General features: G+C 42.1%; 1 protein-coding gene across 1 annotated transcript in view; it reads right to left on the minus strand.

Moving 5' to 3' along the window:
- Nucleotides 1-27,200, minus strand: part of LOC150085798 (uncharacterized) — a 124,454-nt gene that overhangs the window by 92,100 nt on the left and 5,154 nt on the right. The window contains exon 2 of the mRNA XM_090374698.1: nt 18,511-18,935. Within this exon, the coding sequence (XP_090230824.1) occupies nt 18,511-18,935 (425 nt within the window). The remainder of the gene's footprint in view (nt 1-18,510; nt 18,936-27,200) is intronic.

Raw genomic sequence — 27,200 nt, forward strand, 5'->3', positions numbered from 1 at the left:
TGAGAAACCGTTTTAATAATACATGAAAAGAAGCAAAAGGTACATGGATTAAAGTAAGTGTTCGAAGTTTCTTCCACGGGCTACAATGCTTCTTCAGAGCTTCTTGGAGTTCAGCTAGGATGAATGGTTGATTATAAGGAAGGGATTGGTTAGTGTTGAAATTTAATTTATATTTTTCTGCAGAGGTTTTGATTTTCAGGAAAGGATTGTCGTACGCAGAAGCTGATGATATTTGACTGAAGGTCTCTCCAAGGAAATCGCCTATTTCCTTTGGGGAGGACAGTTCTCGTCCATTCTTAATCAAGATTGGAGCAGAAAAGGGTATGTGCTTATTATTTAATTGTTGGATTTTCTTCCATATTAGCCGACTGCTGGTGTCCTTCGTGATGGTACTGGCAAATGTTATCCACGCTTCTTTTTTTGGCTTGTTTCCTGATTTGTCGCGCCCTTGCCTTTTGTTTTTTATATAAAATGAGGTTGGCTGTTGTAGGAAATCTACGAAATAGGTTCCAAGCGTTATTTTTTTCTCGTATTGCACTGTTACAGGCCTCATTCCACCAGTGTTTTGCATGTCTTTTTTGGTTTGCAGAGGATTGAGGAATTGCCTCAGAAGCTGCTGCCAAAATTTGCGCGGTGATGTGCTCTGTGACTTTATCTATTGGTTGGGTTTTAATAAATTGATCATCAAAATTAATACAGAATGAATATTTTGTCCAGTTCGCTTTTGTGAATTTCCATTTCACTCTGTAATCTGGAGAGTGGGATTGTTTTGTTTGAATTTTACATATAATTGGAAAATGATCGCTGTTGTGTGGATCATATAAGGTTGACCACTCCATACTGGGGAACAGTATGGGAGAACAGATTGACAGATCAATTGCTGAAGAGGAGCCTGTGGGTAATTTAATTTTAGCATTAGCATTAGTAGAGGCATTTGATGCAAGAAAGCAAGCTTATGCAGCATCAGCCATAAAAAAAAAAAAAAAAAAAAACCCGCTTCCACTTCACCCCTCTGTTCGTTCAAAATACCTGTCCAGCTGAGCCTTAAACTTATTTAGGCTATCAACCTCCACCACAAGGGATGGAAGTCTGTTCCACCAACCAACCACCCGCTGGCTAAAGGCAAATTTCCGTACGTCTATCCTACATCTGTCTTTCCTCAATTTGAATTTATGCCCTCTCAGGTGATTTTTCTGAGCTAGAGGAAGAATCCCATCAGCATGGAGCATGCTTAAACCATTCAAGGCTTTATACACCTCTATCAGATCACCTCGCTGGTGCCTAGTCTCCAGACACTGTAATTTGCAAAACTTAAGCCTTTCTTCGTAAGAGCACCCCTTTGTTCCATTCACTAATCTTGTTGCCCTTCTCTGTACTCGTTCCAGCAGCTCTACATCCTTCTTGAAATGAGGCCTCCAGACCTGTATACAGTACTCTAGGTGTGGCCTGACCATTGCCACAGGGTAGATGGACATAAGTACCTTATGTCCAGGGTAGATGGACATAAGTGTGATGGCCAGTATTTAGCAAGGTTAACTGCTGTTGATTCAGTAATGTCTCTATCATATGTCCTCTTTTATCCATGCTTGAAGATCCCCACAACGGGTGATGCCCATTGAAATCTCCAAAAAGGCAGAAAGGTTTTGGCAATTGTGCTATAAGATCTTCTAGTTCTTTAAGCATGAAAAGTCTGTTTGGTGGGAGGTATATTGAAACAAGAGTTAGTGTTATTCCAAGCGCAATACGCACAGCAACAGCTTCTAAGTCAGTCTGTAGAGAGATATGTCGAACTGGGATTTTAGAGTTAACTAGTATTGCTACTCCTCCATGTGCGGATTTTGCAGTATTCCTGTCTTTTCTGTACATTGTGAAGTTTCTAATTGAGAGAGTTACCTGTGGTGTTAAATTTGTTTCTTGCAGACAAACACTCACTGGATTGTACTTATTAATCAGGTCATATATATCATCAATATTGGCTCGTATGCCTCTGCAATTCCATTGAAGTATGTGCTGCATTACTTGCTTTTAGGAGTTATGTTTTGATCTGTCTGTCTCTTTTTTGAAGCAGTTTGTTTGTAACGATCTGATTTATTTCTGTCTTTTTTGGGGAAACCGGTCTCTCTGTATCCATGTGTTCTTCTGCATGAAGTTCTAATATAGTTTCTTCTTGGTCAGTTTTGTTGTCAACATCCATATGTATAGGGAATTGTTTCTTGGTCTGAGCATGATCTGTAGGTACTGTTTTTTCTGCTTTTTTTGTAGTTTAAGGCACGTTAGGAGGAACTGAAATTGGTATATTAATTCCTTGTTCCAGTTGCTTGTGTTTGGCAGGTTGTGGCTTAGCATTAAGCACAGACCTGGCCCAATCTGCAAAGGAAATGTTTGGAGGGACTGCAATGTCAGTTTGAGTAGCAATAGAATGATTGTGTTGGGTTGCTTGTGCATACGTGCATTTTGGAATAAACTGCATGATGTGCTTTTTGGCTTCCTGATACGTTACTTTGTTTTCTGTTTTGTATTTTTGTATTTCTTTCCCCACTTTCCACATTTCACAATTTTTTGAATATGCCGGATGGTTACCTTTGCAATTGGGACAGGTGAAGGAGGTTACGCTACAATCAGCTTGAGTGTGTTCTGTTGAACCACAGTTTGGGCAAATCATAGTGCCACGTCAAGCTACCTGGGAGTGTCCATATTTCTGGCATTTGTAACACCTGATGGGATTCGGTATATATGGACGTATACGACAATTCAGATACCCTGCTTTAACCATTGTTGGTAAGTTTGGGGTACTAAAGGTCAGTATTATGTTCCTTGTTGGCGTTATTTCTCCATCTTTCCGGTTTAATATTCTTTTTGCATGTATTACTCTTTGATCTGTCAATTCTTGTACAATTTCATCCTCTGAGAGGTTAATCAGATCCCACTTTGCTATAACCCCTTTAGATGTATTCAGAGTGGCATGAGGCGTTATTTTCACGGGAATTCCACCAAAAGTAGTCAGTTTCAATAATAATTCCGAGTGTTTTAGCTTCACTGTCTCTACCAGCAGATCTCCAGACTGTAATCGCTTTACCATCTTCGGTGATCCTGCAGCATTTTCCAAGCATTTCTGGATTAGAAATGGGGATAATTTGCTAACAGGAGAATCTGATACAGAATGAATAAGGAGAAAGGCTGGGTGATCTTGTTGACATAGATCTGTTTTTTGTCTTTTATTTTGATAAGAGTCATGATCGGGTTGGTCTTGATCAGTAGGTGATCTCAACTGATCAAGTGAGGGAAAGGTTTCTTTGTCCATTTTGTACTCCTTTTGGCCCTGAGGGTTGGCTTTCCCACTCAGGTTACCGGCCCCGCCACGGGGAGGCAGGAGTAATGCCACGAGTGGCCAAGCGGTTGTTAGGTTTGCTGGGTTAGTAACTCTAATAAAATTAAAAGGAAAGTTGTCTTTTCTTTCCTGACTTAACTTACAACTTGTAAGATGAAGTCTACAGTGCTTTTTTTTTAAGAACTTAAGAGAAACTAACGGGGAACTTAAAAGAAGAGTGATTCCTTTAAAGGAGAACGCTTCGAATCGCTTTATAGAGCTCAGAAAATCGCTTGGCCACGAAAAACGCTTGGCATCCGGGGCCCTATCGACTGTGCACGTATATATTGCTCATCCAGGGTGACAAAAGATTGAAATTTGACCCAGTTGGCTTGAGAGAACTTCCATTTCCTGCAGGGTTTGACTAATGGTGGTTGTGCAGTGAGCAGATCACAAATAATCGGAAAATGATCACTGCCCAAGGGGTCATCTAAAACAGACCATTCTATGATTGAAAACAGAATCGGGGAACATACTGATAGATCAATTGCAGAAGTTTGTCCAGTTGGTAATTGTATGTGAGTGGGTGCACCAGTATTAAGAACAGTAAGGTTTTGTTTGTCTAGAAAAGTTTCAATTAGTCGGCCATGTGTATCTACTTTTGTTGATCCCCATAAGGGATGGTGGCTATTGAAATCACCCAACAGACAGACCGAGGGTGGCAATTGCATTAGCAGGTTTTCAAGATCTTGGTAAGAGAAAGTATGACTTGGTGGGAGATAGACTGATGCTAGTGTTAACGCAATCGCTGAAAGGAGATCGAGTAGGAAGCAGAAGCAGATATTGTAGAGAATGATTCTGCTAGCGCATTGGCGATTTCCTTAGGTGCCGATAGATCTTTTCCATTCCAACAGAGTATTGGAGAGGGTGATCGAGTGAATTTTCCATTTAGTGCTTTAATTCTTCTCCAAATGAATCGCGGGTCAGTGTCTTTGGTGATAGTTGAGGCAAATGAGATCCACGAGTCACGTTTGGCTTTTCTCCTAATCTGCCTTGCTTTGGCTTTAAGTCTTTTGTATTATATTAGATTACTGGTTGTCGGAAACTTACGGAATTTGTTCCAAGCACGGTTTTTCTCACGCTTGGCATTAGAACAATTTGAATTCTACCAGTTGTTATGGTGGGAGTACTTGTGAGGTCGTTATTTCGGAATTGAATTTTTTGCTGCATTTAGTATCTGATTGGTAATGTAGTTAGTTACGTCTTCAATTGGATGTTGCTGAACATAACTCCTGTCTAACTGGACCTGGGTACAGTAGCTCTCCCAGTTTGCCTTCTTGAACTTCCAGGTTGATCAGAACTCGTGATTTGCAGTTACCCGTGTTTGTAATGAGCAAAGGATTGGAAAGTGATCCTTGTTTAGAGGATTGGTTAGCACTGACCATGACATACTTGGGAGAATTGCTGGTGAGCAGATAGACATGTCTATTGCAGAAGAAGATCCTGTAGATAGGTTAATATAAGTGGGAGATCCAGAATTTAGTATAGTTAGGTTGTTATTATTCATGAATGTTTCGATTAATTTGCCTCTTGTGTCAATCGCAGGCGACCCCTATAATGGATGGTGACCATTGAAGTCACCAAAAAGGCAGATTGGAGATGGTAGTTGCATAACCAAATTATCAAGTTCTGTATTTGAAAATGGTTGAGAAAGGGAAATATATATAGAAGTTAGGGTAATTGATATACCAATTGAAATACGTGCTGCCACAGCTTCTAGACTAGTTTGTAACTGAATTTGCCTGGACGGTATGTTTGATTTTATAAGCACAGCTACTCCTCCGCGAGCAGGAGACTCCGAAATCCTGACTTTTCTTTATATTGTATAGTTTGTAAATTTTGGTGAAGCTTCAGATGATAAGAAAATTTCTTATAGACATACTCCTATCGGATTGTTGTTGTTGTTGTGGGGGTTTCATGGCGCATAAGCAACTTTGGCTATAATGCGCCTATTCATTTATCAGAAAGAATCATACTGCCTGAAATGTCCTTAATCAGAATAGATTAAAAATTCTAATTTGCTTCAGAAAACGGAAGAATTCCGGTATATTTGCCTTGTCACCTATCAAATTCTCTAGGGTTATTGGTTGTTGAAGGATAACCAGTGATTGCAGGGTGGAAATTCTGTCTTGTTTATAATGGGGGCTTTGGTTTGGTTTGGTTTGGTTTTTAATGGCGCATTGGCAGTTATGGCCATAATGCGCCAAATCAAAAAATAAAACTAATACAAAAATATTGGTCAGCCTTAGAACAGGCGCTACCGTGTCAAAAAGGTAAAAATGATACAGTGGTTAAAGGTTATATAAAAGGTATAAAATATAAACTTAAATCTTTGTGTATAAATTGATCGACTGTAAAAAATTAAAAACGTCAGACATGTTGTCTCTGTCACCTAAAATCTGACCGAGTGTAAAGGGTTCAGCCAGATTACTAAAACTGCTAGAAAAAGATTGTCTAAAAACAGGACATTCAATAAAAACGTGAGAGATAGTTAAAATGACGTTACACGTCTCACACATAGGTGGGCCATCCGCCCTCAGCAAAAAGGAGTGTGTTAGATGGCTATGACCTATGCGGAGCCGAGCAAGAACAACTTCCTCTTTTCGGACCCTGCGTAGACTGGACTGCCATTGCATGATTACAGGCTTAATATGCTGTAGTTTATTCGCGGTCTGTCCGTGCCAAGAGTCTTGCCATTGGGAGTATAATTTACATCGTATTATTTGCCTGTAGTCTGTATAGGGAACTGACAGGCAATGACTATCCAGGGAAATGGCTGATTTGGCAGCGGTATCAGCTAATTCATTTCCCCGGATCCCAATGTGGCTTGGGATCCAGCAGAAGCGAATGTCAAATTCTGATTCAAAGGCAGAACATAACATCTGCCGGATCCGTGACAGGACCGGATGAGAGTTGTACTTTGATTTTGATTTGATTTGGTGTTTATTGGCGCAAAAACAACTAAGGCTATACTGCGCCAGGAAATGATTAAAATAACACTAAAAATGAATTCTGGTAACCTTTAAAAAGGTTACCTCGTCAAATTATTTGTATATATATATCAATGTGTAAAAGCAGTATAAGTTTAAAAATAAATGATCCAATTTATATATGTGTGTATATATTAATAGCTTGTAAAAACTTAAAAACTGCTGACACGTGGTCGTTGTCTGATAAAATCTGACTGAGTGTATAAGGCTCAGTCGGATAAGTAAAAGCGGTAAAATATATATTGCGAACATGGGTAAAATTAACGCAATCTATTAAAATATGCTTTATTGATAAAATGGTGTCGCAAGACTCGCACATAGGAGGGTCATCAGCCCTCAGCAGAAAGGAATGTGTCAGATGACTGTGTCCTATGCGGAGTCGAGCAAGAACAACTTCCTCGCTCCGATTCCTGCGCAGACTAGACTGCCATGTTTCTATTACAGGCTTTATTTGATATAATTTATTTGTTCTCTGTCTCTGCCATAGTTCTTGCCATTGGGAATATATCTTTTTGCGTATTATTTGCCTGTAGTCTGTATAGGGGACTGACAGGCAGCGATTATGAGTGGGTGTTGCTGATTTGGCTGCAGCGTCAGCCAAATCATTTCCCTTTATCCCAATGTGGCTAGGAATCCAGCAGAAGCGGATATCAAACTTGCATTCATGAAGAGAATGTCTCTTCTGCTGAACCCGATGAGAGTTGTACCTCATCGACACTAGAGCCTGTAATACGCTCAATGAATCACTGTAAATCATGTACCTTTGGTAATCGCTATTTATAATGAACTCAAGGGCTAGTTCAATTGCATGCAACTCTGCAGTATAAATGCTAGCTTCTTGTGGGATCTTGAATGATAATGTCTTCTGAGGAAATACAACAGCAGATCCCACATAAGATTCTGACTTTGAGCCATCTGTATAGACTGGCAGAAAGTCAGAGTACTGCTCTCTATGGGATGCGAAGAGTTGCTGATAGACGGCCGCCGGTGTATTAGCCTTCTCCATGATCTTGAGAGAGAAGTCACACATTGGCAAATGTGCATACCAGGGTGGAAGGAGTTGCCTTGGTGACTGGGCAACATTGTTTACCGTCATGTTTAGTTCATTTAATAGCCCTTGCATCCGAATACCAAAAGGTCTGTTGGCAGTCCGACGGGTGTTATAGAGATTTTCCCAACGTGGCTCAAAAACTGATGCCCATGTGGGATGATCAGGCAGGGCTTCCAATTTAAAGGTGTATTGTAAAGACAACTGCTTACGTCGAAAAGATAGGGATGGTTCATTTGCTTCGACGTAAAGGCTTTGGACTGGAGATGTGCGAAATGCTCCTGTGGCTATCCGAATGGCCTGATGGTGAACTGGATTTAACCACCGAAGTGCACTATCTCTAGCAGATCCATATACCTGGGACCCATAATCGAGTTTAGAACGGACAAGGGCTCGGTAAAGACCAAGAAGAGTAGAGCGATCTGCGCCCCATGATGTTGACGAAAGGGCACGAAGGATGTTAAGCCCTTTAACACACCTTGTCCTAAGCTGACGAATATGTTGAACAAATGTCAGCTTTTTGTCGAAGATAAGTCCAAGGAATTTGACTTCTGCTACGACTGGGATGTTGTTTTGCCCAAGCTTTAAATCCGGTTCAGGATGAAGATTACGTTTGCGACAGAAGTGTACACAAACGGTCTTCTGTGATGAAAATCTGAACCCATTAGCCAATGACCAAGATGTAAGGTGGTCAATGGCTTTCTGCAGTTGCCTTTCAATGACCCTCATATTGCATGAGTGACAAAATATAGTAAAGTCGTCAACATATAGGGCATTGTTTATTGTGGGCGGAAGTTGTTCCGTGATAGAGTTTATTTTGATTGCAAAAAGCTGTTGTTGTTGTTGTTGTTGTTGTTTAAGGGTTTTAAGACACAAGGGCATCAATGGCCAAGATGTGTCTTTCCAAGTTTTTAATGTAAATCAAACATTTTTTTTTTTTTTTTTTTTTTTTTCAGATTTGTTTATCAAATCTGATTTGCCGAATAAAATTAAATAATTCACCTATATTCGCAGAGTTGTCTAAGATCTGTTGAAGAGTAACTTGATTCTGGTTATTGCATAAACTCTGAAAACAAAGCAATCTGGAATTTCTGAATCGAGGGCATACCAAAAGAATGTGTTTTACTGTAAGTTGAACTTGGCATTGAAAACAGAGTGGGGGATTTTTGTTTGCCAATAGATGAAAATGAGCAAGATGAGTATGGCCAATTCTCAATCTTGCAAGTATTACTTCTTCTCTGCGACTCTCTCTGATGCTTGAGTTCCATATTTCTGGATTAGGTTTTATTTCATGTAGTTTATTGTTGACTTCATTTTTCCATATTTGGGCCCATTCATTTTCACTTTCTCTAATAACGATTTGACTAAAATCAGTGTGTGGTACTAGCTTTGTTCTGTTTGGAAGTTCTGATGCTGACTTAGCTGCAATGTCTGCTCTTTCATTGCCTTCTATTCCGCAGTGTCCTGGGATCCAGCAAAGAGTTATTTCAGAGTGTTTCTTTTGACAAAGGTTGATTAAAAACTCAATTTCTTGTAGGAGAGGGTGACGAGAATGTCGTTTACCCTGTATGGCTGAAATAGCACTTAGTGAGTCCGAGTATATTAAAACAGAGAGGGATGACTGTTGACATATTTCACTTAATGCAAGCTGTATAGCATACAGTTCTGCAGATAGAATGCTGCACTCAACTGGAAGGGATTTTGAAATTACATGCGAAGGGAACACGGTTGCTGCACCTACATGTGATTGGGTTTTAGATCCATCTGTATAGATTATTAGTTTTCCAGTGTGTTGCGAAGTATGGTTGGCATGCAACTGTCGGATATTACATAGTGGAATGGCATTTTTTGGCCACTGAGCGAAGTAAAGATCAATGTTTATATGATGTCTATTCCATGGAGGTAAAGGCATATTTGCACTTTCCGCAATTTTATTGAGATCGAGTTTCCACTTTTTTATTAGTTCTTGAAGACGAATTCCAGCAGGTCTGGGTTCATTAGGTTTGGATTCATATAGTGTTGACCATAAAGGTTGGTTGAGATATACCCAACAAGGGTGAGTTGGAAAGCTTCTTATTTTGGCAGCGTATTGGCAGAGTAGGCGTTGTCTTCTAAGATAAAGCGGAGGGTCGTGTGCTTCTATATACAAGCTTTGAACTGGCGAGGTTCTGAAGGCGCCTAGTGCTGATCGAAGGGCACTGTGTTGAATGGTGTTCACGGACCGTAAGATGCTGTTTTTTGCTGATGCATATACTATGGCTCCATAGTCTAATCGTGACCGGATTAGAGAACGATATAAATTCAGCAATGACTGTCTGTCAGCACCCCAAGATGTTGAGGATACTGCACGAAGGATGTTTAGTTTCTGGAGGCACGTAGTTCGTAGATAGGTCACATGTTTACGGAAATTTAATTTGGTGTCTAAATTCAGACCCAATAATCTTATGCAGTCTGTCATCGGTATTTCTCTGCCTTTCAGTTTTAATACAGGTTCCGGATGAAGCGATCGTAATTTACAGAAGTGTATTGCTGCTGTTTTCCCCTCGGTTAATTGATAGCCGTTGCTTTCTGTCCAAGTTTCAATTTTGTTTATTGCTATCTGTAGTTGTCTTTCAATGGTAGCCATATTCGATGATTGACAGGAAATAGCAAGATCATCTGCATACATATAAACTTCTACCGTGGCTGGGATGTCTCTTATAATGCTACTGGTACGTAATGCAAAGAGTGTGGCACTTAAAATCGATCCCTGAGGGACTCCTTCTTCCTGTGTGTGAATTTTGGACAGCTCATTCTGGAATCTTACTTGAAAGGTCCTGAGGTGAAGAAAATTCTGAATGAATCTAGGCAGGTTACCTCTCAGTCCAAGTTTGTATAAGTCTTGGAGGATTCCATATCTCCAGGTTGTATCGAATGCTTTGGTAATATCGAACGTTATCATTACCATGTGCTGTTTCTTAAGAAAAGCATTTCGAATATGAGCTTCAACCTTGATGTGGACATCAGTTGTACACCTGTTACGGCGGAAACCAAATTGATGGCATGATATAGCATTTTGATCTTCAACAATCCAGACAAGTCTCTTATGAACCATCTTTTCTATTATCTTTCCTAAACAGCTTGTCAAAGATATAGGACGATAACTATTGGGGGAGGAAGCATCTTTCCCAGGTTTCGTTATGGCTATTACAACTGACTGATGCCATGTATCAGGATAAACATTCTCCTCAAAGATTCTGTTGTAAAATTTCAGTAGTGAAGATTTCGAGTTTGAGTTGAGGTGTCGAATCATTATGTAGAAAATGCCATCTGGTCCAGCAGAACTATTTCTAGAATTCTGGAGAGCTTCATTAAGTTCATTCATTGTGAACGGAAGGTTATTAGGATGAGATTGTTTTGTAACAAAGTTAATTTTATATTTTTCCATGGACATTTTTTTGCGTCTAAATGAGTCTTCATAAGATTGAGATGATGAAGTGACTGCAAATGTTTCTGCTAAAGCCTCTGCAATATCAGTTGGAGAGGAAATATCTGTTCCTTTCCAGGACAGGATTGGGGCTTTGGTCTGTTGATACTTTCCACTGAGGATACGGATCTTTCTCCAAATTATTCTGGGGTCAGTGTTTCTGGAGATGGTAGAACTGAATCGAATCCACGCATCCTGTTTAGCTTTCCTACGAATTCGGCGTGCTTCAGCTTTCAGCCGTTTATAATTTATAAGATTCTCCATTGTAGCATTTCGGCGAAAAATGTTCCAAGCTTTGTTTTGTTTCCTTTTGGCAAGAAAGCAGTCCCTTGTCCACCAACTATTATACCTTTGTTTTGTAATGTTAACTTTAGGTATTGCACTGTCAGCAGCTCCAAGTAATTCTTCTACTATGTGTCTATTGGCGTTATTAATTGATGCAGTAAGAATCAATTGGTTATCAAACTGCACTGTTTTCGAAAACTTCTCCCAGTTAGCTCGGTGAAAATTCCACGTAATTCTTTGGTTAGATGTATAGTTTGTATCCGTCTGTATTTTGCAAATTATAGGAAAGTGATCACTATTGTGAAGGTCAGTTAATACTTTCCAATCAACACTAGGATACAAGGACGAGGAACATATAGACAGATCTAGAGCAGAGCTAGAACCTGTAGGCAAGTGGATATAAGTATGCACACCGGTATTCAGTAGTGTTAAGTGATGGTTATCAAGTAGAGTTTCGATCATCCTCCCTCTACGATCCATGTTCGGGGAACCCCACAAAGGATGATGAGCATTTAGATCACCTAGAAAGCATATAGGTTGGGGTAGTTGATTAAGTAAATTATCAAGTTCTGCAGTGGAACATGGTACGTTTGGTGGAATATAAATGGAGACAAGAGTGAGATTAATCCCAAGGACAATACGAACGGCTACTGCTTCTATATTAGTGGAAAGCTGAACGTGTTTCGATGGTACATTAGCACGAACTAATATTGCTACTCCTCCTCTTGCTGGAGAATCAGAACATCTGTCACGTCTATATAGTGTATACCGTGAGAAGTGTGGGCTATAATTTGATGATAAATAAGTTTCCTGTAGACAAATACATGCAGGATCATGCTGGTGCATTAGGTATTTTAGTTCATCAAGATTGCTTCTTAGTCCTCTACAATTCCATTGGATAATTTTCTGCATTACTTGGGTTTAGGTTAGATGGATTGGTCTGATCGTTTGTTTTTCCCTCGATCCTGTTTATATTTCTCTCGTTTTGAAAAGACTGGGCGAGTAATATCCATCTCATCATCAGCATGAAGCATGAGAACAGCATCATCATTGTCTAATTTCTCATCGATTTCCATGGTTCGTTCAGTTGGTTTATTTTGTGTACGTTGAACATCTTTCTCCTTTAATAATGTGCCTGTGTTTGGAACGTCTTGTTGTGGCTTGGATGGCTTTGTATTAGTAGAATTTGATGGACTCTTTGTCTTTGTTGCTGTTAGTGTCTCACCATCCGCAAGGATGGATCTAGCCCATTGAATAAGAGATAATTTAGGAGGAATAGTAATATAAGTCTGTGTAGCAAATTCTTTAGTGTTTTTGACTGCATTGGAATATGTTTTGGCAGGCATCACATTTAATATCTGTTTACGTGCCTCTTGGTAAGATACATTTTTCTCTACCTTGTACTTCATTATTTTCTTTCCCGTTTTCCATAATTCGCAAGTTCTAGAATATGCGGGGTGAGTACCCTGGCAATTGGGACACTTTGGCGTTGCTGCTGTACATTCAGTTTGGGAATGGTCTGATGAGCCACACAGGGGACAGATTGTCTTACCTTGGCATGCTGTTTGAGAATGACCATACTTCTGGCATTTAAAGCATCTAAGTGGATTTGGTATATAGGGTCGGATCTTACAGGAAAGGTAGCCAGCTTTTACTGATTCTGGGAGATTCGGACTGCTGAAGGTAAGGATAACATTTCTTGTGGGTGTAAGGACACCATCTTGTTTGGTCATAATTCTTTTAGCACCGACAACACGTTGTGCTTTAAGTTCTTCGGCAATTTCTTCCTCAGAAACATTAAGGAGGTCCCATTCCGAGATGACTCCCTTTGAGGTGTTTAAACTTCTGTGCGGGGTTACCGAAATGGGAAGGCCTCCGAAGGTCGTTTGCTTCAGGAGTTGTCTAGAATGACTGGGATGGGAAGTCTCTATAAGAAGATCTCCTGAGCGAAGGCGTTTGACAATTTTGGGAGTACCTGCTACAGCCTCTATGCTTTTCTGCACAAGAAATGGCGACAAGCTACTAAGAGGTTTCGTTGACAAAGAGTGTAAAATTAGAAAAGCAGGTATGTCATGTGAAGAATCATCTTTTTTGATTCTTTTTGCTTGAGATGACTCAAGTTCATGCGAGCACGTAGGCTCTACAGTTGGTGATATTAATGGATCCATATTTGCTCCTTTTCGCCCTGAGTATTAGATTAATACTCAGACTACCAGCCCCGCCACGTGGAGGCAGGAGCGGTGCCACCAGTGACCAAGCGATAAGAGATTAGTGGTTAGTGTGTTAGAGAAATTGGTTATATATATAAATATAAAAGAAAGGGTCTTTCCTTCCTTGATATGAAGCTTAGTTCTTTATTTAGAAAAAGCCAAAATTAAATAATTTTATAAATAAAGAGGGTTTTAACAATCTCTACAATCTGTCGCTTAGAGAAAAAACGCTTTCAAATCACTTTGGAAATATCGCTATGATCACTCGCTTGGCACTCGGGGCCTTGCAAAAAGCGTGACACTTAGAACGGACCCTTGTGGGACTCCCTCTTCCTGACAGAACTCTCGAGAGAGAGTAGATCCTAAACGCACTTGAAAATGACGATTCGAAAGGAAGTTTTTGATAAAGAGAGGAAGGTTACCCCTAAGACCAAAGTTGTAGAGGTCTTTTAATATTCCAAATCGCCAGGCTGTGTCGTACGCTTTTTCAATATCAAAGAAAACTGCTACCAGATGCTCGGATTTAATAAAAGGGTCACGAATGTATGTTTCAAGTCGGATTAAATGATCCAAAGTGGTTCTGTCTCTTCGGAAGCCGCACTGAGTCCTGGAAAGCAGGTCATTTGTTTCCAAATACCACACAAGGCGGGCATTAACCATTCTTTCCAGGACCTTGCACAAACAGCTTGTCAGAGCAATAGGACGATAGTTACTTGGATATCTAGGATCCTTTCCTGGTTTTGGGAAGGTAAGAACGATTGCTTTCCGCCAGGAATCCGGAAATTGTTTATCAGGAAAAATTCTGTTAAATAAAATTAATAAGTGATTTTTAGACTGTGGTGACAGATGTTTTATCATTTCGTAGTGGATGTCATCGGGCCCGACAGCACTTGCATGCGTAAGAAAGAGTGCTGCATTTAACTCTTCCTGTGTAAAGGGCTTGTTATATGGTTCGAGCCCTTTTGAAGAGAAGTTTAATGTATGTTTCTCACGTTTTTCTTTCAAGGCCAAGAACTCTGGAGGGAATGATGTTGTTGCAGATATTTTCGCAAATGTTTCACCTAGAGTATTTACAACTGCAGTTCGGTCTGCAATTAGACATCCATTGTGCTCGAGAATCACCGAAGGGCACGGTGGGTATTTGCCCTTCATTTTCCGAATCTTGTCCCAGACTACTTTTGAGTTGGCAGTCTGGGTTATGGATGATGTAAAAAGGATCCAAGATTTTCTTTGGCTCTGACGTTGGATATAACGTGCTTTTGCACGTGCACGTTTAAAGGCTATTAGATTATCAGTCGTGGGATATCGACGGAATATCCCCCAGGCTTTGTTTTGTGCCTTTTTTGCTGTTGTGCACTCTGAATTCCACCAAGGTTTAGGAAATAGTGGAAACCGGCTGGATGTTTTTGGGATTGCAATTGCAGCTGATTGGACAATACTTTCTGTAACGTACGTGACTGTATCATTGGTATGTTCCCGACTGACTGTAGCGAGGTCAAGATTTGCCAGATGTTGAAAGGCATTCCAGTCAGCCTGATCAATCTTCCACCGCGGTAAACTAAATGGCTGACACGGTCTACCACTAGTTAAGGTGGTGATCACGGGGAAGTGATCACTTCCATATGGGTTTTCTTCCACCTCCCATATAGCTGAAGGAAGGTTTGGTTTGGTTTGGGGTTTATTGGCGCATTAGCAACTAAGGCTATAATGCGCCAAATCCAGGTTATGTATAAAAAATTAAAATATTCAGTGACCTAATTAGTTAGGCCACCATGTCGAGATATAACATAGATATTAAAGGTATAAAAGTAAAAATATATCAGCAAAGGAATAACAATTCAATTTTAAATACGGGTAAAAAGGCTTACAGATTTTAAAAAGCTAAAAACAGCAGACACATTGTCATTGTCAGATAAAATCTGACTGAGTGTATAAGGCTCAGCCAGATGACTAAATTCGGTAAAATAAAAGTCACGTTCGTGTCTAAAACGTGGACACTCGGTTAAAATGTGACGTATACTTAAATAGGTGTCACAATTCTCACACATAGGACAGTCATCTGCCCTCAGCAGAAATGCATGTGTAAGATGACTGTGTCCTATGCGGAGGCGAGCTAGAACAACTTCCTCTCTGCGACTCCTGCGCAGACTAGACTGCCAATGTCGGATTACAGGCTTTATTTGATAAAGCTTGTTTGTGACTTGCTCATGCCAGGATTGTTGCCATTGGGACAGTAATTTATCGTGTATTAGCTGCCTGTAGTCTGTATAGGGGACTAACAGGCAATGAGTGCTGTGGGGTTCTGGTGACCTGGCCGCAGCATCTGCCAGTTCATTTCCTACAATCCCAATGTGGCTTGGAATCCAGCAGAAACGAATGTCGAAAGAGCACTCAGACAGAGAGTGTAGCGTCTGCTGAATCCAGGTCACAAATGGATGAGGATTATACCTCATACTAGATAAAGCCTGCAGTCTACTTAGAGAGTCAGTGTACACCATACACCTTTGGTACTTGTGGGTTTTAATGTGGTCCAAGGCTAACTCTATAGCAAACAACTCGGCTGTATATATGCTGCATTGTTGGGGAATCTTTCCAGATATAGAGCGACCTGGAAAGATAGCAGCAGATCCAACAGACAACTCCGACTTCGAGCCATCAGTGAAGACAGGCAAAAAGTTGGAATATTCGGCCCGGTGGGCAGCGTAGAGTTGGTGGTAGGCAGAAGCTGGAGTTACTGACTTATCCCAGTTTTTAAGGGAGAGGTCACGTGATGGTAAGCGAGCATACCAGGGTGGAAGTGGTTGCCTTGGTGACTGGGCAACATTGTCTACCGTGATGTCGAGCTCTCTCAGCAGCTCTTGGACACGGATACCAAAAGACCGGTTGGCAGTCTGACGAGTGTTATATAGGTTTTCCCATCGTGGCTTGAAAACGGATGTCCACGTAGGGTTGTCTGGCAGGGATTTTAGTTTAAAAGTATATTTTAAAGACAATTGCTTTCGTCGAAGTGATAGTGGTGGTTCAGTTGCTTCAACATATAAACTCTGGACAGGGGATGTTCTAAATGCTCCAGTAGCAATGCGAATGGCTTGGTGGTGGACTGGGTCCAGCCACCTAAGTACACTGTTTCTAGCCGATGCGTACACTTGGGACCCATAGTCTAGTTTAGATCGGACAAGTGCACGATAAAGGCTGAGTAGAGTGGAGCGGTCTGCTCCCCATTTATTGGAGGAAATGGAACGTAGGAGATTCAACCCTCTTGTGCACTTTGTTCGCAGTTGACGAATATAAGGTAGAAATGTCAACTTCTTATCGAAAATGAGCCCCAAGAATTTTGTCTCGGGTGCTACTGGTATGATGTCTTGTCCGAGTTTAAGTTCTGGTTCAGGGTGAAGGTTCCGTTTGCGACAAAAGTGTACGCAGACAGTCTTTTGTGGCGAGAACCTAAACCCATTAGTCATTGCCCAAGAGTAGATGTGGTCTATGGCATGCTGCAATTGCCTTTCAATGACCCTCATATTGCATGACTGCAAAAAGATGCTAAAATCATCTACAAAGAGGGCACTGTTTACGATTGGAGGAAGTTGTTCAGTTATAGAGTTAACTTTGATAGCAAAAAGCGTAACGCTTAAAACTGATCCTTGTGGAACTCCCTCTTCTTGGCAGAAAGGCCGGGAGAGGGTGGATCCTACACGAACTTGGAAAGACCGGTCTGTAAGGAAGTTTTTAATAAAGAGGGCAATGTGTCCTCGAAGACAAAAGTTATATATGTCTTTTAAAATTCCATATCTCCAAGTCGTGTCGTACGCTTTTTCCATATCAAAGAAAACAGACACCTGGTGCTCACGTTTTAGGAAAGCATCACGTATAGATGTTTCCAAGCGGATTAAATGGTCTAGTGTTGACCTGTTCCTTCGGAAGCCACACTGTATTCTGGAAAGAAGGTCGTTAGCTTCTAAATACCACAAAAGACGAGCATTGACCATTCTTTCCAGAATCTTGCACAAGCAGCTCGTCAGAGCGATAGGATGGTAGTTTTTTGGTATTTTTGGATCCTTTCCAGGTTTCGGAAAGGGAAGGACGGTTGCCATATGCCATGAGTCCGGAAATGTCTCTTCAATATATATTCTATTATAGAGACCGAGCAAATGATCCATAGATTCAGATGAAAGGTGTTTTATCATCTCATAATGGATGTCGTCTGGCCCAGCACTCGCCTTGGATAGCGAGAGTGCTGCTTTCAGCTCCCATTGTGTAAAGGGCTGATTGTATTCCTCGCGATTGTTAGAGGACAGCTTCAGGTGATGTTTTTCTGATTGTTGTTTGTGTGCGAGGAACTCTGGGGGGTACGATGTTTCTGAAGACACTTTAGCAAATGTCTCCCCAAGAGTATTAGCAATTGCAGTTAGATCTGCAATTGTACATCCATTATGTTCCAGGATCGACGAAGGGTGTGAGGTGTATTTACCCTTCATTTTCCGAACTTTGTCCCAGATAGCTTTGGGATTGGCAGCCCGTGTAAGGGAAGATGAAAATTTGATCCAAGATTCCTTTTGGCTCTGACGTCTAATGTACCGTGCTTTGGCACGTGCACGTTTAAAGGCTATTAAATTAACTGTCGTGGGGTACCGACGAAATATTCCCCACGCTTTGTTTTGAGCCTTCCTAGCTGTTGTGCATTCTGCATTCCACCATGGTTTTGGAAAACGTGGAAAGCGGGACGATGTTTGTTTGTTTGTTTGTTTGTTTTAGGGCTTTACGGCGCAAGGACAGCAAAGGCCATAATGCGCCTAGCTATGGTGATATTAAGATACATAGTTCTATCTGTATAGATGATATTCAGAATTATATCATGTTGTATAGTTTTATCTGTTTGAGGAAGTCAAATATTTTGGTCACATGTGGTGTGTCTGCTAGTAGGTCAGAAATGCTGAGAGAGGTGTTCGTCGTGGGAAATGAGGTAAACATAGCTTGTCGCTCAGTACTGTACTTGGGACAATCAATAAGTAGATGATGGACAGTGAGCTGGGTGTTACAGTTTGTACACGTTGGTGGATCAGTGGCTGCAAGCAAATAAAGATGTGTTAGGTGCGTGTGGCCTATCCTTAATCGGGCTAGTACAACTTTTTCATGTCGGTTTTCACGTATACTAGATCTCCATGGTTTAAGATCTTTCTTTATGCCAAGTAGCTTATTGTTGACTTGATTCTGCCAGATATGTTGCCATTTTTCAAGGCATCGTTTATTTATAATGTACTTATAGTCAGATGCAGGTGTAGTGAAGGATTGGTCTATAGGATTGGTAGCAGTTTTGGCAGCTAGGTCGGCCTGTTCATTTCCAGGGATTCCAGCGTGACCAGGAATCCAACATAGCAGAACTTGTTGTTTATTCTGGTTTAATTTAGTCAGAGTGTTCCAGATCTGTTTAAGTAAGGGGTTATCATATTTTGTATTGCGTTGTATGGCTTGGATAGCACTAATGGAATCGGTATAAATAACGCTGTGCAGTTTAGTTCTTGAGAGTGTGTAGTTTAAGGCCATGTGGAGTGCACAGAGTTCTGCAGTATAGCTGCTACATTCAATGGGAAGTTTTTTGGACAAAGTGATGTTAGAAAATACTGCTGCTGCACCAACATGGTTGTCTGTTTTAGACCCATCTGTGTAGATTGGTGTGTGCTGGCCGTGCTGGGTTCTCAATGCGGCAAACATTTGCAGTATGTTCTGTTGAGATAGGGTGTGTTTTCCCCAGGCTGTCAATGAAAAGTTACACGGTGGTATATAACATGTCCAAGGTGGGACTGTATGAGAGGCAGTGGGCTGTATTTTACTAAAGTCAATTTGCCAATCGGCCTGCAATGCGGAAAGACGTATCCCGGTTGGTGGATTGATTGATGGATACGCTTGGTATAGGTTTACCCATTTAGGAGAGAAAAGTCCGTTCCAAGTGGGATGGTCTGGATGCCCTTTGGGTTTTGCTGCATAGTGTAGTAAAAGCATTTGTCTGCGTAGCTGAAGGGACGTTTCATGTGCTTCAGCATATAGGCTGTGGACAGGTGATGTACGGTATGCCCCCAGTGCAAGATAGTTAGTTAGTTAGTTTTGGTTTTATTGGCGCATTAGCTACTAAGGCTATAATGCGCCAAGACCATGTCATTAATAAAAATTTAAACTTACAGTGACCTAACTAGTTAGGTCACCATGTCAAAATAAATAACAAAAGTAGAAAAGATAAATCAATAGAAAAGAACAATAAAATGTAAATTTTATATGGCAGTAAAAATGTTTATTGATTTTAAAAAGCTAAAAATAGCAGACACATGGTCATTGTCAGATAAAATCTGACTGAGTGTATAAGGCTCAGCCAGATGACTAAAAACGGTAAAGTATAAATCACGTTCGTGTCTAAAACGTGGACATACGGTTAAAATGTGATGAATAGATAAAATGGTGTCACATTGCTCGCACATAGGACAGTCATCTGCCCTCAGCAGAAAAGAATGTGTAAGATGACTGTGTCCTATGCGTAGACGAGCTAGAACAACTTCCTCCTTACGATTCCTGCGCAGACAAGACTGCCACGGTTCAATTACAGGCTTTATACGATATAATTTATTCGCAGTCTGTCTATTCCACGAGTCCTGCCATTGGGAGTGTATGTTTTGATGTATTATTTGCCTGTAGTCTGTATAAGGGACTAACAGGCAACGATTATTATTTGGAATTGCTGATTTGGCTGCGGCGTCAGCCAAATCATTTCCCCTAATCCCAATGTGGCTCGGAATCCAGCAGAAGCGGATGTCATATTCACGATCATGGAGAACGTGAATCTTCTGCTGAATGCTAGACAGAACTGGATGGGGATTATACCTCACAGATATTACAGCCTGTAACATGCTAAGAGAGTCGGAATATAAAATGAACCGTTGGTATTGGCATTTACTAATATGATCCAAGGCTAACTCTACAGCGTGCAGCTCTGCAGTAAATATGCTGCATTCAGAGGGAATCTGCTCTGATATAGTGCTGTCTGTAAAGACAGCAGCAGAGCCCACATATGATTCCGACTTCGAGCCGTCTGTGTAGACTGGCGCGAAGTCGGAATATTCAGTTCGGTGTGCTGAATGAAGCTGCAGGTAGACGCATGATGGAGTGTCCGACTTTCCCCAGTTTCTAAGCGACAAGTCGCATGCCGGAACACGAGCATGCCAGGGTGGAAAGGGTTGCTTTGATGTTTGGGCAACCTTGTCTACCTTGATATTAAGTTCTTTGAGTAGCTCTTGGAAACGAATACCAAAAGGACGATTGGCAGTCTTTCGAGTATTGTATAAATTTTCCCACCGTGGCTCAAAAACGAATGGCCACGTAGGATGGTCTGGCAGGGATTTCAGTTTTAAGGCGTATTTTAGAGACAACTGCTTACGTCGAAGTGATAACGGTGGTTCGTTTGCTTCGACGTATAAGCTCTGGACTGGAGATGTTCGAAATGCTCCAGTAGCGATGCGTATAGCCTGATGATGGACGGGGTCCAGCCACCGCAGGACACTGTCTCGGGCTGAGGAATATACCTGGGACCCATAATCTAGTTTGGATCGCACTAATGCACGGTAAAGCCGAAGAATGGTACATCGGTCTGCTCCCCAAGATGTAGAGGAGAGCGAGCGGAGAATATTAAGTCCACGTGTGCACTTGGTGCGGAGTTGACGAATGTGATCCAAAAAAGTTAGTTTTTTATCGAATATGAGTCCCAAGAATTTTGTGTTCGCTGCTACTGGAATTGCATTTTGTCCGAGCCTTAATTCAGGTTCAGGATGAAGATTACGCTTGCGACAAAAGTGTACGCAAACGGTCTTCTCCGGCGAGAACCTGAAGCCATTAGCAAGTGCCCAGGAATTTAGACTATCGATGGCTTTCTGCAGTTGTCTTTCAATAACCCTCATGTTGCAAGACTGGCAAAAAATGCTAAAGTCATCAACATAGAGGGCACTGTTTACAGTTGGAGGAAGTTGTTCTGTGATGGAATTTATTTTTATGGCAAAAAGCGTGACACTTAATACTGATCCTTGTGGTACTCCCTCCTCTTGGTTAAAGGAGCGAGAGAGTGAGGATCCCACACGAACTTGGAACGATCGTTTGGCGAGAAAGTTTTGAATAAAAAAGGGGAGATGCCCTCTAAGGCCTAGGTTATGTAAATCTTTTAAAATGCCAAATCTCCAAGTTGTGTCATACGCTTTTTCCAAGTCAAAGAACACCGACACCAAGTGTTCGCGTTTTAGGAAAGCATCCCGGATGGATGCTTCCAATCTAATAAGATGGTCCAAATTGGACCGGTTCCTTCGGAAGCCGCACTGGATATTGGAGAGAAGGTCATTTGCCTCGAGATACCATATTAAGCGAGAATTAACCATTCTCTCCAGGATTTTGCACAGACAGCTGGTCAGAGCAATAGGACGATAGTTGGTGGTGACCTTTGGATCTTTTCCTGGCTTAGGGAAGGCAAGAACGATTGCCTTTCGCCAGGAATCCGGAAACTGCCCTTCAGTAAAGATTCTGTTATACAGAAGGAGCAGACAATCCATAGATTTTGGTGATAGATGTTTAATCATTTCATAATGGATGCCATCTGGCCCAACGGCACTTGCTTTGGAAAGAGCGAGGGCTCTTTCCAGTTCCTGAATAGTGAAATCCCCGTTGTAGGGATAAATGCTTTTAGATTTAAAGCTGAGTGCCTGTTTTTCGATTTTATATTTCAGGACCAGGAACTCTGGGGAATACGAAGATGTTGCAGAGATGTTAGAGAATGTTTCCCCAAGAGAATTAGGTATTGCAGTTGGATCTGCAATAGCGCATCCATTATAATCTAGGATTGAAGAAGGGTGGGATGTATATTTCCCCTTCATTTTCCGGATTTTATCCCAGACTACCTTAGAGTTGGTAGACTGGTTAATAGATGATGTAAAACGGATCCACGATTCCTTTTGACTCTGACGACGGATGTAGCGTGCTTTGGCTCGTGCACGTTTGAAGGCTATAAGGTTGTTCGTGGTAGGATATCGGCGAAATATCCCCCACGCTTTGTTTTGAGCCTTTTTTGCTGCTGTGCATTCTGAATTCCACCAAGGTTTGGGAAATGGTGGAAACCGGGCTGATGTTTTTGGGACAGCATTGGCAGCTGCTTGGACGATGATTTCTGTGATGTACTTTACTGCGTCATTGATCGGCTCTTGACTGACTGTGCAAAGATCAAAATTTGCCTGATGTTGGAAGGCAGTCCAGTCAGCCTGATCAATCTTCCACCGTGGTAACCTGAAAGGAAGACATGGTCTCCCACTGTGTAACAAGGTTATCACGGGGAAGTGATCGCTTCCGTATGGATTCTCCACCACTTCCCAAGTGAGTGAAGGGAGTAGAGAAGGGGAGCAGATAGAGAGATCAATGGCAGAAAAGGTACGGGTAGGCATGTGGAAAAAGGTGTTTCTTCCAGTATTTAGAAGGGAAAGGTCATTGTCATTGAGCATACGCTCAATGACTCGTCCCCTTCCATTGATGTTAGCACTACCCCACAGTGTGTTATGTCCGTTAAAATCCCCGAGAAGTAAGAAAGGGGGAGGCAGCTGCGATAGAAGATCATCAAGGTCTGCCTGGGAGATGTCAGTTCCAGGCGGCAAATAGATAGAGCAGACGGTTAATAAAAATCCCACCGTAAGGCGAATTGCGACGGCTTCTATGCTAGTTGTAATTGGCAAGGGCTGCACTGGGGTCTGGTTACCCACAAGGATAGCCACTCCCCCATGCACAGAACCCTCCGCAATTCTATCCTTACGAAAAATTGTGGTGTTATGCATCGTGGGATCGTCATTTGCCTTTAGGTATGTCTCCTGCAAGCAAAAGCAAACTGGCTCGTGCTTTTGCAGGAGGGCCTTGATGTCATCTGTATTTCGCCGGAATCCACGACAATTCCATTGTAGGAATTTAGCCATTATTTTGGCTTGGTGGGTCCATCAGGCGGCTTCCGAGGTGCTGAGGGCTTACTTTTATCAGTCTTGGATTTGTCCTTTTTGGGGAAGAATGGACGCTGTCCCGTGTCCATTTCCTCCTCCGCGAAGAGTTCCAAGACTGATTCTTCGGGTACCTCCTTCTGCTCTACATCCATCGTTTCTTGGGTACTAGGGTGGACTTCCCCTTTTTTATTCTTTTCTTTCGCAGTTACCTTTGGAACTTGTGGAGCATTAGGAGGTACCGATATAGGAGTGGCAGCTGATTGGTCCTTTTGTGCAGGTTTTTGAGAACTTAATAGATACCGCGCGATGGGAGTGAAAGACTCCTTTGGAGGAATGGTCATGTCCGTCTGAGTTCCGACGGAACATCTCCCTGCTACCTTCTGGGCGTAGGTAGGTCTGTTGGTATTCAGGGGTTTGACCGATTTCCTTGCCTCCTGGTATGATATGTTAAGCTCTGCCTTCAGCCGTTGAATCTCTTTTTCTTCTTTCCACCTCTGGCATGCTCGTGAATAGGCCGGGTGTTCGCCTTCACAGTTAATACAGGTGGGTTTTGCGGCTGAACATGCTGTTGTTTCGTGGTCCTTTGCACCGCATCGAGCGCATGCAAGGACTCCACGGCAGGCCATTTGAGAATGTCCATACTTCTGGCATTTGAAACACCGTAAAGGGTTCGGAATGTATGGACGCACTGAACAGTTGATGTATCCAGCTTTAATCTCATCAGGAGGTTTAGGAGTGTTAAAAGTCAGGATAACGCTCCTGGTTTTAACAATTTTTCCATCCCTTCGCGCAGTGATTCTCTTGACGGCAATGACTCCCTGTGGTTTTAATTCGGAGCAGATTTCCTCCTCGTACACGTCGAGAAGGTCCCACTCCGAAATGACACCTCTCGATGAATTGAGTGTTCTGTGTGGTGTCACTGTTATGGGTATTCCTCCGATTGATGTTGCACGGAGTAGCTGCTCAGACTGCCTATCAGTTTTGGTTTCAATTAAGAGGTCTCCAGAACGGAGCCTCTTAACCGATTTGGGTGACCCTGCTAACCCATCTAACCCTTTCTGTATGAAGAAGGGCGACATTTTACCAATTGGTTTTTCTCCTGTTGAGTGTATAATTAGGAACCTTGGAACAGGCCCTGATGGTACCTCAGTTCTCTGCCTTTTTTTAGCAATAATGCTATCTGGATCGTTGTCTATGTTTTCAGATAGGGACCGGGTTGGGGCCCCTGAAGAAGTAAGTTTATCAGGATTCATAGAGTTTTTTAAATTTTTCAGTGCCCGGGCTCCCCACCCACCACGGAGCCCAAAGGGACGCCCACTACCCGGCATGCAATAAATGCGCTCGGGAGTGGGACGCCAGGGCTACCCAGGCACTATACCCGCACCGCCGCCAGCCTGAATCCTGTCCCTCGGACCATGAGGGTAGGGGCGTGGCATTGACACGGTTGACCCTCGCAGGCGAGCCTACTAGCCGATTGATCCTAGCCGGGCCTTCCAGGACCACCCGTCTTGTCGAAGCAGGGGCCAAAGTGGTGTATTGAAGCTGGGCCCCTCAACCACCAGGATCCCCCTTTCCGAGTTTCCACGGGTCGCAGCGCACGGCAAACACGCCGGATTCCATTGATGTAAGCCCGGAACCTAGGCTGTGGGCGTTGGATCCCAGTGATGCTAGTCTGGAAGTCCAGCAGCGTCACTGGGAGGTCCCCTCACCACGTACAGGTGCCCACGTCGAGGGGCCCAGTGCAAGACGAAGAGCACTGTGGTGCACAGGATCAAGCCAGCGTAAAGCGCTTTGTCTAGCAGAGCTATAAACAACAGAACCATAGTCTAGACGTGAACGTATTAGCGCATGGTACAATTGTAATAGTGTGTATCGGTCAGCTCCCCATGTTGTGCCTGATAGAACTCTTAAAATATTTAGCTTTTTTAGACAGGTAATCCTGAGTGTTTTTATATGTTCCAGGAAGGTGAGTTTTTGGTCAAGTATCACACCAAGAAAGCGGACACTAGGGACAACTGGTATGATTTGATTTTCTAGTCGAGGTTCTGGGTGTGGATGTAGATTACGCTTCCTGCAAAAGTGTATACCGACAGTCTTTTGGGTTGAGAGGCGAAACCCGTTGTTTTGGGCCCATTTTGCTATTTTGTTGATTGCACATTGCAGCTGTCGCTCTACCATTCGCATATTAGGCGAATGACAGGCGATACTAAAGTCATCGGCATACAGGGTAGTGGATATTGTTTGTGGCAGGTCCTGTGTTATCGAATTCATTTTTATATTAAAGAGGGTAGCACTTAGCACTGATCCTTGTGGCACTCCTTCTTCCTGTATGAACTTTGAAGATAAGTGATTGTGAAATCGAACTTGGAATGAGCGGTATTGTAGGAAGTTTCTTATAAACTGTGGTAGGTGTCCGCGTAGTCCCAGATCGTATAGGTTTTGCAATATACCATATCTCCAGGCAGTGTCAAACGCTTTTTCTATATCAAATAGGACCATCGCTAGATGCTCTTTGCGTACGAAGGCGTCACGGATGTTTATCTCTGTCTTAATCAAAAGGTCAAGAGTGGATCTACCTTCACGAAAGCCACATTGCACTGGATTCATAAGGTTATTTCGAGCTAGAAACCAGGATAACCGAGCGTTGATCATTTTTTCCATTACCTTGCATATGCAGCTGGTGAGTGCAATAGGTCGATAATGCTGCGGATTTGAAGAATCTTTTCCAGGTTTTGGAAATGCCAAAACATAAGCATGCCGCCATTTGTCAGGAAAAGTGTTTTCTTTGAATATTCTGTTGTAGAGCAATAAAAGTGTTTTGAGTGCGGGTTCAGTAAGTTTTGCTATCATTATGTAATGTATTCCGTCTGGCCCTGCTGCACTGAGTTTAGTGGAGGCTAGAGCATGATGTAATTCTGACATTGTAAAAGGGAGATTATATGCAGCAGTGGATGTTGATTCAAAATTAATTGAGTATTTTTCAGCTTGTGCTTTGAGTGTCTGGAATTGTGGCGAGTATGATGTCACAGCTGATATTTCCATGAAAGATCTACCTAGAGCGTTTGCAATTTCCTCTGGCTTTGTAATATCAGAGCCATTTACAGTCAGAATGGGACAGTTGACACTTGGATGTTTTGCATACATACGTTGTATTTTGGCCCAAATTGTTTGGGTTTTTGTCGTTTTTGTAATTGTGGAAGCAAAACGCCTCCATGCTTCCCTTTTGCTGGTCTGTCTAACTCGTTTTGCTTTTGCCCTTGCCTTCTTAAAGCAGATGAGGTTTTCTGTTGTTGGAAACCTTCTGAAGATGTTCCATGCTCTGTTCTTCTCTTTTTTTGCGGCACTACATTCATTATTCCACCACACTTTAGAGCGGGCCGATATTTTAGTGGATCGTTTCGGAATTGCATTGTCCGCTGCTTGCAGTATTTTGTTAGATATATGTTCTACTGCCAAGTTTATGGGTGTTTGTTGGACTTGTTTTTCTTCTAGTGTAGTCAGCTGCTTGTACGTATCCCATTCAGCTTTGGAGAATATCCATTTTGGAATTCGATAAGAAGTATGGGGAACGGTTGTATCAATGCGGCATATCACAGGGTAATGATCACTGCCCAGTGGGTTGCTGTGGATAGTCCATCCGAACAGAGGGTATATGGTTGCTGAGCATAAAGAGACATCAATAGCTGAGGTAGATCCTGTAGGAAGATGCGTATAGGTGTGCGCTCCATTATTGAGAGTTATCAGATTGTGTTGATCAAGTAATTTTTCGATAGTTTTTCCACGCTTGTCCAGGTTATGGTTTCCCCATAGCGGATGGTGACTGTTCAGGTCTCCTA

Source organism: Mastigoproctus giganteus, chromosome 5 (assembly GCF_048544385.1).
Source record: "Mastigoproctus giganteus isolate SK-2022 chromosome 5, ASM4854438v1, whole genome shotgun sequence".
NCBI classification, from domain to species: domain Eukaryota; kingdom Metazoa; phylum Arthropoda; class Arachnida; order Uropygi; family Thelyphonidae; genus Mastigoproctus; species Mastigoproctus giganteus.